Here is an 11,835-nt window from a genome sequence, read left to right as displayed (position 1 = left end):
GTGAGATTCAATTTTAAAATTTTTAAAATATCTAAAAAATTCTTCTCACTCTAAACAAGTTGCGTTTCAATTAGTTTTAAAAAAAAAAAATGTATCTCGTTTACTACGAGAAGATGATCTCACCATCCTAAAGTTCAACGCTATATATTCTCATCTTTAAAAATAACACACAAAAAAAATTCCATATCAAATTTTTTTATCCCCAAATTCACACTTGAATTTTCACTATATCACTTTCATGCGAAATTGGTTAAAGCTTGACTCTTTTTTTTTTTTTTAAATTTATTTACATGTTAACACTAACACTTTTTTGTAGAAAAATGTGCGCGGATGCATACAGTCTATACAGAAAATGTTAGTCATCGTGCGAATATTCCTGCGAGCTGAGGCTATAAACAAAACCAGCAGACAGTGGTTAGGTTGTAGAAGTAGGTAATACGGCTAAATGGGAAGCAGGTAATACGGGTAAATGGGAAGAAAGCTCCTGTGTTTGGATGATTCGTAGGATGGAGTTAAACAAAATTTTTAGGAGCCACCATTTGTTAGTTAATTTTAATTTATAAAATATTAAAATATTAATAGTCTAACTGTAAAAAAAATATTATACTGTTTTAATAATTAATGTATTAATTAATAGATTAATTTATAAAAGAGTAATTTATTAATAAATTAATTAGTATACTATTATTAAATTTTTAGTAAAACCTATTAAAGATAACAAATTTAAATATTAAAGTACTATAGACTATTAAATGTTTTATTTTGAAGTAACCAGTTGTCAATATTTTGGTTGCTTAATGAGCAAATAAAATATAATACATAAAAATAAATAAATATTTTACAATTAAAAATTTCAAAATATACTGATTATGTACATTACATTATTTGTTATAAAGAAATTAAAGTCTTACTAAATATAAATCTTTTAAATTAATTACATAAAATAATAGCTGCTATTATATATCAAAATTTATTATGAGCACATTTATTATTCTCAATTGACAAAATTAGATATTTTGAGATTAAAATTTAGGCATCTAACAATTTAGAATAATATTTAATTATAATAAAAATAATTTAAAAAACAAAATGTACAAAAATATTAATACTCACAAATAAAATTAAAATTTTAGCGGAGAACGATCCCTGTACCGCTGCATCCCACTACTCTTTGCCTTGAAAATTTTTTTTGAAGTTAGTAGTAATTTTTTATATTTGTTCATAAAATTGATTTGCATGTTAAAACTTAGTTACTAAATTAATTATGGCATATAATATATTTACATATATTATTTTATATAATTTTTTATTAAAATCAATAACCATCAAAATTCAAATTCTTTACAATAGAATAATTGAAATTTTTTAATAAAATAATTAATCATTTTTATAGTAATATTATCAATTTTTTAATCAACTTTAAAAATAAAACAATGATGTATGATTAATAAAATTTATCATTTTGAACTAACATTTGGCCTAAAAACATAGTTTTATATGTAATATTTAAAAGATATAGTGCTAGTTAAACTCGAAACCTTAAACTCTAAATTTAAATACTAAATTCTAAACTCAAATAATATAAAAGTAAAGTATTTGACCAAAATATTGGCTAATAATATTAATAAAAAAATACTAATTTCCTAACATTTCTCTTAAAAGTATTCACCATGGTAGTTTTTATATGTTTATTTGATTTATAAATATAAAATTGAATTGATTGTATCATTTATAAAAATATAATTATTAGTATAAATATATAATTAATTTGTATTATATATAAATAGTTGATTGGTGGATGATTATTAACATAGATACATGGCTATAGGATTTTTTTCTATTATAAATAAAAAATTATTATTTAAAAAAAATAAAAATAAAAGAGCATTATTTATCAAGATATAATTTTTTTTGACATTGCATGTATTCGTCTAATGAGTAAGTGAATTGTGCTAGTTAGCCAAGTAATTAGGCAAACTTGCTTCTCAACCATGCAGTTTGTCATTAGACGAACTGTGTATTATGAGCCCAATTTAATATAATTTGATAGTTTTAGATGGTATTGATATATTTTTATTTTTGAATTAATCTAATTTTATTCACATAATTTAAAATTTTAAAATTAATAATTTAATTTAATTTAAAAAATAAATATATTCATATTATTGTTCTCATATGATTAAATATATTTATTTGATTTTAAAAAAAATAAATATTTGAAACAATTAATTTTAAATTAAAAAATTAATGCTCTCGTATTGTTTTTAAATTAAAAAATTTAATTTAAAAATACGAGTTTGTTAATTTGTTTATTTAAAATAATACCAGAACATCTATTTAAACTAAAAAATTTTAAAATAATACAAATATATTTATTTAAAATTATTAATTTCAAAATAATACTAGTATATTTATTTTTAATTTAAAATTAATAGTTTCAAACATTTAATTTTTTTAAAATTAAATAAACATAATTAATCTTACGAGAATAATAATACAAATATGTCTATTATCAAATTAAATTAAATCATTAATTATAAATTATAATTTTAAAATTTTAAAATATTTAAATAAAATTAGATTGAGTGGAAAAATAAAAATATACTAATATAATTTAAATTATACAAAATTATATTAAATTAGACTACAAAGCAGATCGTTCACCTAGTTACTGGACAAACTACATATTTCAAAAACAATTTACCTAATCACCTGGCGAACTATAGTTTGCTTACTCATTCATCTAATGTCAAAGAAAAAAAAATATTTTAGTAAATAATATTTTTTTTTGAAAAAATAAAGATATACTAATATAATTTAAATTATACAAAATTATATTAAATTAGACTACATAACAGATCGTTCACCTAATTACTGGGCAAACTATATGTTTGGGAAACAATTTACCTAATCACCTGACGAGCTATAGTTTGCTTACTCATGCATCTAATGTCAAAGAAAAAAAATTCTCTTAGTAAATAATATTTTATTTTGAAAATAATGATTTTTTTTATTATAATATAAAAAATATAAAAAAATAATCAGAATTTATTTTTTTATTATTATTTAATTATTAACTTAATTTTTTTAATTTAATTTTTTTAATCTAATAATTTAATAATATATTTTATCTCATAATATTTAAATATTGATAACGATAAAAACAATAAATTTTAATGTTTTTAATATTTTTTTATAAAAAAAAAAAAAATCCTAAAGCTATAGATCACGTGAGTCACAAAATGAATGTGACAAATGGTAGGTCGGTGTGTGTTACTGTTCAATCTTCAATCTATCACTGCTTTAACAGTTTAACCTTTACCTCTCTCCTCAATCTCTGCTTCCTGCCATCTGAATCGAGGGATCTCCCAACGTATCTTTGCTCTTTAGTCTTTACGTACTTTCTACTCAATCCTCTTCCCTTCACTTTCATCATATTCCTGCATCACGAAATTGGGGCAAAAGGAAAACTTTCCAGTGGGTCCATCTCTTCTCAAACCACAATTCTTTTAGAAAAACCGTACAAATTATACTAAATAATTTTATAGTTTTGCTTGATTTTATTGTCATGTGAGATTGGCAGATGGCAAAGGCAAAAACACTGGGGAAAAAAGGGTAAAAAAAAGAAAAGAAAAACCTAGAAAGTACGGTAACAAGGTAGTGTTGATCTTCACGGGTGTCGATCTTTTTCAGGTTTCAACATTGTTAACTGTTAATCCCCATATTTTCTGCTTTAGCCCATGCTAACCCTAAACAAACCAACAATATAATTTCGGCTACATTCTACTTCTAGGCTTCTAGCTATGCATGGTAAATAACCAAACACCAAGTTGGTATAGATATGCAGTGTCTTTCCAAATATACTAATTTTTTAGTATTTTTTTTTCTTTTTCAGAAGTGATGTTCAAACTCAAACATCACTCCCTCCCAAATCAGACTATATATTCTGTGCATTAGTGACAACTCTTAAGATTTCCCTTTCCTGCCTGGGGATTAGACATATCACATTCGTTTCATTTCACCATACACAAGTGATATTTTAACTTTATGTTTAACTCAGTCCTCATTAGTCATTCCTAGTTGTACTCAAGAACAATATTGGGAGATATGCTCGAGTAGTTTGATGCCACTTATTGCCACTGTATTACATTCCAATAAAGTGCTGTTAGGTGATGCGATTATACGTTAATGCTAACATGAAAATAAAACAAGAATAATTCTATTATGCACCAAGCAAAGTTATTAAAACCTATAGTTCAACTATGGTGCATCATAGATAAGCTTAGTGCACAATTCAAATATATGTCATTGGATTAAATTAGTGATGATACATCATACATATAGTATTAATTAATCCGTTGGGACGAAGAAATGCCATAAAAAAGCCATCAAAGGAAATACGTATGGGCTAAATCTTACTATTCAATAGAAAGGCCATCAAAACTTTATGGTAAATCAATTTCTTTTTTCACACCAAAGAAAAACGGTTCTCAGTTCTCACTTCTCAGCACTCCAAAAAGACACGGTGATTCTTCTTTATATCCTTGTAATATATCCTATCATTAATTCCAAAATGCCTTTGGTTCAAATTCTAACTAAGGTTACAAACGCTTGCATCCATGCAAATACATAGTTTGACAAGAGCTGAAGAACAGAGCACAATCTTGCACCATGGAAATAGTCTACCAGGGACATCCCATTGAAGCTTAGTGGACACAGAATCATACTGCTTCATTATCAAGATTTGGCATCTTTAAGCTTCGTAGTAGTTAGCTTTGTAACCATTCTATCATGATTAAGCATGCAATTAACACACTCAATCACCAAAGCAACCTGCACATAGCAACCATATTTATGACCGCAAGATTATAATGTTCCTAATCAATCGGTTTTCATACAATTTGTCAATACTGAATCATTTGGCAAAGGGCCACACTTAAAGGGTGTATCTAAGTGGCCTAATTTAATACTTTTATGAGTGGCCGATCTATGGCTTAAACCCATGACCTTAAAGTCACACGGAGACAACTCAACAGTGGTTTCAAGGCTCCCCTTCAATTAAATAAGAAACAACTACACAAGAATATGCAATTTAATCTGATCTATCTTGACAGTGACTTGATATCGTCTCAAATTAAATATGATTAACCAGTAAAAAGCAATACTGATCAGTATCACTATATTAAGTTTAGTGTATGGAATATATAGTTTGGCAAGGGCCTTGATTATAGTTTAATGGCTATTGTTAGACTATTCCACATGTTATTTGACACACATCTGGGCGCAAAGAGGAAGAAAAAAAGGAATAAGGAAAATTTGAAGCCTTAAATTTGCACAAGTGAATATCAAGGAGCAGTGCTTTTTTTTTTTTTTTTGAGAGAGGGGTGGGGGAAGATAAACTCGATGAGTAGAGATAATGCACCTGGAAGAGGGCATAAGCAATTGCAGTTGCATAGTAAAAGTTTGCATTCCCAGTACCCTGCAAATTCCAATTACAAAGGTGATTAACTGAAGATAACAAGATGATTTACCTATTTGAAAATGTACATTAAACCAAAAATCCATACCCTCCATATCCATAAGTTGTGCATCACAGGGCTGAGAAGTGAAACCCCAACATAACCAGCAAACAGCAAGAAAGAAAATCGTATGTCTGAAAATGAAGGTGTTGGTTATTGCAGAAGAAACTATGATATAAAAGGAGAGTCGGAAAGAGAAGTAACCTTTGAGTTCATAAGAAAATAACCCAAGTAAACCCAAGTATAGAGCTGAATCACCAACCTAGAAAAAGAAGGGAACTTAAGTAGATCAATTAAATTACAAAGGAAAACAAGTTCACATCCAATGAACATATAATGGAAAAACACTGATGAGCCTCTTTATTTATTTATTTTTCCAATACTGAATAGTAGAGTTACTAATTTCAGCAATTACTAATATTCTAAAAAACTGCATGTTCAAACTAAATGGTAGCCCCCCACCCCCCTTTCTTCCCTTTTCTTCTAAACATGTTTTAGCAATTCAAATGTTGTATAGCTTTTTTATGGTTTGATTGACTCCCTATCAGAATTGCTTGTAGATGTCATAGAATTATGTTAGAAAATATAGTAGTTAGATTGGATTGATCAATGAAACTATTATATATTATCTTCTATAGTCAATATAAATAAGGCTATCGAAATTCCTGTGCTAGATCTTTAAAATTTGCGGTCAACATTTTTCCAACTAACTTTTAGGTTCCCTCTTCTAAATGCGTTGTGCAGATGCAAGTGTATAGCTCTTATTGAGCATTTTTAATTTGAGACAATACAAATTTTACTCTATCAAGGATTAAGACAATAGCATTTCTTTCCTTCTAAATAGGAAATTCTTTTCATAACACCAAATGAAGGCTAGCCTTCATATACATAGATATATTACATGCCTAAATTCTTTGCACTAGTTTTTGATCCAGTAAGAATTGAATATAAAGGAAAGACAAATAAAAACTTGGTCAGAATTGAAACTAAAGGAAAAATTAGAACTTACTGAAGGATAAGACTTCAACAAGGAAGAAATCACAATATATACAAAAGCAAGAAAGCATGGCCGGTGATTAAGCCGTAAGGCTAATGGCATTATCATCAACAGAATATTCCCATGAAATACCATCAAGAAGAAACTTCTGAAGAAGTCGAAAACTTCGGCAAAAAAGTACCTGCATTAAAAACTATGTAAGTGCCAGAGTTCATGGTAGGTATGCAACATTCAAACATTCAAGATTACTTCCTCTCCTATAAAACATACCACAAAACTCCAATATTTGGAGACAGGTCTGGTATGGTAAGGATGAAACCGTAGGTTCTGCGTAAACAAGTAGAAAGACCCATTAACAATGATGAAACTAAAAATTAAGATACAAAATTGTAAACAAGTCCTTCTAACTAAGTAACAAGTCTTGTGTCACGTATAGACACGAATAAGAGATAACAGAAAAACAACAGCAGAACTCTTATAATCAAATCAACGTTCTTCAACTATGCATAATATAGTAAAGTCTACCACCTCCAAGAACCGAAAAAAATTGTCACTGGACAAAATTCATCCAAAATCACAATTTACTTCTTAAACACTGACCTTAAATACCAGGTATCACAATTTACTTCTACATGTAAACGGTCTCTCTATAGACATGAGACATGACAGAGCTCAATGGTGTCGTTTGATTCATGTAGCCGACCCCACCTAGTGGGACAAGGCTTTGTTGTTTGTTTGTTGTTGTTAGTTGAAAATCATGCATACTGCATTGACATGCAAAAAAGCTATGCAAATGCTGGAACCAGGAAACGAGTGATTTAATGACCCAAATTACAAATTATTGTTTTACTTTACAATATTGGTAGTTTCAAGCATTACATGAACAAATAACAATAATAAAGACTTCAAGATTTTCAACTTTTAAGAGGCAAAACGGCAGAAGATTTTTTTTTTGGAACTTCTAGGTCATCACATTTATATAAACTGACAAGAACTCAGTACTTATGCAATTGCTTTGGAGTGGTTTTAAAGGTCTATAACTATATTGAAATGATAACGAATGGAATCTTCACTAATTCTTCAAACGACTGCTCCATAAGCAATGATAACCAATGGTGTAAATAATAAAAGTCTGAATAAAATTGAAGGTATAAACTAATTTGGATTCGTAATTAGACACTATACAAACAAATATGCCGCTATGTTTTGGTATAAAAATTGTGAAATATTTAGACAAAACCTTCTGTACAACTCCTGTAGACCACCATGCTTTTGGAGATATATGCCACATAAGACTAAGACATAGGATGACCACAGCAGTATCCAGATAAAAAAATGAACAACTAGCCTCCATGCAAAGACCTTTAGCACGCTACTTTGATCCTTCAACTCTTCTTTTAAATTATTGCTACCAATTGAGGAGGAATTGCCAACCTCAAGTTTTATCCTCTGTTGGAATAACTTTCTAGGAGGAGCATCAGGACCATACCCCAACAACAATATCACCTGGTAAATAAGATTATAAATGTATTTATAGATAATTAGTAATTGTAAAAGATTACAAAGATTTCATAGTATGTTGCAGATGCAATTCAATGAGTTCAAGTAAGAGCATACTGGAATAATAAGGATTGATGGGTACAAAGACAAGTGTGTAGCCAAAACCCATCCAAAAGCTGCCAGTGAAGCTAATCCTATTGTCAAAACAGTATCAACATTTGACAAAATGTTAAAAGGAAGATCATTATCCAGTTAATATAACATGATAATGGTATTTGATTGATCCTGTTTTAATCATTCATAATCCCCTAATGATGTAATTTCTTGTGAATTCTAGCAACATTTCCAAAATAAATTCAATAGCATTTAGATGATCCCATAGGCAATCATTACCAATATATTTTGTCCATGCAAGCATGCTCCATAAATTAAAAACTAGAGGTTGTTAGCTATAGCTGCTTACGTTTACAAGCTCCATAAAGTGATAACACAACAACTAAGTTCTCAATTGCAGATGTGGATAGACCAACACATGCAATTATCGTGAAAGGATTCCATAAATATACAAGAGCGGCAAAATCTCCTGAAGGAAGAACCTCTGTAAAAAGTGAATACACTATCAATAGGGATGATCAAGAATTTACAATAATTTTCAAAATGATCCACTGCTCAACAAGAGAACCTTTAAATATACGATATGATCAGAACTTAATGCATAACGATAATTGTTAAGTGATGTTTCCTAATGAAACACTTTTGAGAATGAGTGGTATGCACAAATTTAGTGTTTTTTCTTTTTTATTTTTTTTACAGGTCACCAAACCACAAAATCTTCAGCATCCATTTGTTAACAGAAACACACAATACTTTGATAAAACTAGGGAATACTCCTGTCATTCAATGGATATATTCAAAAACCTTATGTTCAAACCACCTCTATTACTACCTTTTTTTTTCCCATTTTAAACAAGAACAAATGCAGAAGGGGAGCCTTGGAATAACGGTTGAGTTTTCTCTATGTGACCTCAAGGTCACGGGTTCAAGCCGGGGAAACAGCCATTGATGTAATTATCAGGTTACATTTCACACATATAACCAACTGAAATAACTATAATAAACACGTCATTAACATCCGTTAGCAGTGAACTTATATATCAAAATTTAACTCTAGCAATTTCGATGGATATAACTTCTAGATTTTCAATAAAGATATAATAATAGTAGATTACTAAAATTAACATCTACATAAAATTAACATCTTAAATTTGACCAGGAGGATAACATATACAGCACACACAATAACAACCTGAAGTTTCCGATAACTGATGAAGGCCAATAACTTTTAAACTAGAACTGTATGCTGCCTGAAGACTTCTACCGGCAGCACGGATGAGAGTTGCACTGATCACATCTGCAATCACAAAAACCAAACTGTATCCAGAAATGAGCTGGATAATTCACTGCTTAACTATGTGTGCAACATACATAAAGTGAATAATGCGGATGAAGAACTCAATATGCAAGATACAAAAGAAGAAGAAGGATGGAGAAACATGTTATTTTAGATTTAAAAGCATCAAGAAATATGATGATCAAATGTAACTATAATTCAATCCTAAAGATGCACAAACTATAAGCATGTCTTCTTTTCTATTTAAAAAAGTCAGAACCAATTTTAGAGCAATGGCCTTTCTCTGGTAGTAGCAAAATGCCAAAATCACAGTTTTATTGTATAAAGAGAGGACATTTGTATCTAGATTCACTCGAGGTAAACACCAACAAGGTGGAAAAGATGTTTGACCCATAAAGAAAAACTGAGCAACCACAATTAATGAGGATTAGGACATAAACAAACAACTGATTAAAAACCAAATACAAGTAAAAGGCAAAGGAAGTTACCTGCAGAGAAGTTGATCAGGTTGCCCTTCAATTCTGCAAAACAATATCTTCAAGGTCATTACTCAATTCAATCCAAGCAACAAAGAATAAATAAAGCTGGTCCGATACAATAGATATACCTTGTAACTGTTAGAGGACCGAGGAAGGTCAACAACAAAGGAGAACCATGGTACATGGATCCAGCATATGGCGACATCGATGATCGCTTCAGCCAATAACCCTCAGCAACTGTGGAAACAAAAGTTGAGCTCAGAAAATTACAGATTTTGGAATAAACAAGGAACATAGAATGTGGAAAAAGAGAGTGTACGGCGGCGAAGACTGGTTAGAGGGGTGGAGACTTCGGGGCGAGAAGAGAGGTTGAGGTTTCTAGGGAAGTACACCAGAATCAGCCTCAATGTGACAGAGCCAATCACCCACATCCAGAACCATTGTACCTTCTTCTTCTTTGTCATCTTTTCCCTCTCTTTTAATCTTCCTTGATTTTGATGCACTGCAAATATAAGCTTCTTCAGCTCAAAATTCACTCACTGCTAGGGCAATCCCCCTTTTTTTTCCCACTAAAACAAAAAAATTATATATACATCTCCAAATTTAGCTATCTCCTCTCGAATACCAATATCCTATTGATCCCTTTTTTTTCAACATAATGTACACTACATTTGCCACTATGATAAGGAACTTAAAACATAATTTGCAAATGGTTATAAAAAATTTTCAGTACCTTAGATAAATATTAGCTATTTATTCAAACAATAAGTAGACACTGGAGCAAACAGAAACTAATAGCTTCCGGTAATGCTAGCAAATCTACAAACCAAAAACAAGCTCATAATTTCAGATCAGAACGAGCCATTTTTTTAAGACCTTGTACCTAACATAATCTTCTTCATAAAAATAAAACAAAACTTTGACACATCACAGATTAGGAAAACGGCACCAGTTTTCACCTAAACTTATAAAATAATAAAGAAATCACTCACAGTGAGAGGAGTGGGACGAGTCTGAGAGTAAGACAACAGCAACAGAACCGATAATTCAGGCTCGAATGAACCGAGACTGAGACACGATGCCTCGGCAAATCGATGAAGAAGAAGAAGAAGAGAATAAAAGGAAGAGGGCTTATGGAAACCCCGGAGAGGCTAGCGGCGTTCAGATTATGGTTCAGAACTTGCAGGAACCCGACTTGAAGAAGATGAAGATGCAATGAATCAAAGGAGATCGGAAACGGAAACTGAAACCTCTGGTGGAAGCGCCGCTGGAGAAGACGACAGAAAGAGGAGAACGTTGGGGAATAGGGCTGCACGGCGCTGATTCAACGAGGCTAAGCAGATGCATTTCGGGCCAAATGCAATGAGGGTCGGGTCTCTCCATATGGTATGGTCCGGGTCGGTCCTGGACCATGGCCGAAAAAGAATAAGCCTTTGGTTGATTTTTTTACTTCTTACAGCTTTTTAGTTCATGGATCTTTTAATCTTATTGTTTGGTCAGGATCCGCTAAAACAGCCGAGTCCAAAGGCCACAACTCCTAAACCACCCTTTAACAGAAATAAAACCCCAAGACAAAGAAAAAAAAAACAGAAATAAAAACCCATAACAAGAAAAAACAATCGGAAACGGGAACCTTGTAAAGACCAAAAAAAAAAAAAAGAACAATAGAAACCCAAACAGCAACCCTCGCCTCGAATCCTTACCTCACAAAAGCTAAACCAACTCATATGTCAAAAAACAAAAAACAATTTGAGTTGGTTTAGTGGTTCACTAATTCACTTAAATAAGTATCGTAAATTGTGTATATAATAACTCATTGACTAGCAGCAAATGCTTAAATAAAGCTGCAACGAATTAGTGTATGTTTGTATTAAAGTTTGCAGAGAGTTTATATCATATTAAATTTTTAAACTTGATTTTGATGAAAAG

At 30.5% G+C, this 11,835-nt stretch overlaps 1 protein-coding gene across 2 annotated transcripts; it reads right to left on the bottom strand.

The window, feature by feature from the left end:
* Positions 1-4,444: 4,444 nt before the first annotated feature.
* Positions 4,445-11,261, bottom strand: LOC107631295 (GPI transamidase subunit PIG-U). 2 transcript variants are annotated; one of them, XM_016334707.3, is made up of 14 exons: positions 10,899-11,261; positions 10,226-10,408; positions 10,035-10,143; positions 9,916-9,948; positions 9,323-9,447; positions 8,480-8,614; positions 8,134-8,210; positions 7,757-8,022; positions 6,787-6,843; positions 6,529-6,697; positions 5,724-5,781; positions 5,568-5,653; positions 5,423-5,479; positions 4,445-4,833 (listed from the first exon to the last, which is right to left on the bottom strand). In XM_016334707.3, the coding sequence occupies exons 2-14, from the start codon at positions 10,368-10,370 to the stop codon at positions 4,738-4,740; spliced, it is 1,413 nt and encodes a 470-aa protein (XP_016190193.1). In that variant the 5' UTR covers positions 10,371-10,408; positions 10,899-11,261; the 3' UTR covers positions 4,445-4,737. The 2 variants fall into 2 exon arrangements, with proteins under 2 accessions (XP_016190193.1, XP_016190185.1); XM_016334699.3 differs by lacking the exon at positions 10,899-11,261 and adding an exon at positions 10,640-10,784.
* Positions 11,262-11,835: the final 574 nt, after the last annotated feature.

The sequence above is a fragment of the Arachis ipaensis genome, chromosome B1 (genome assembly GCF_059453495.1).
Source record: "Arachis ipaensis isolate K30076 ecotype BB chromosome B1, ASM5945349v1, whole genome shotgun sequence".
NCBI classification, from domain to species: domain Eukaryota; kingdom Viridiplantae; phylum Streptophyta; class Magnoliopsida; order Fabales; family Fabaceae; genus Arachis; species Arachis ipaensis.
The sequence above is the reverse complement of the archived record's forward strand: the minus strand, read 5'-3'. Positions and strand labels throughout refer to the sequence as shown.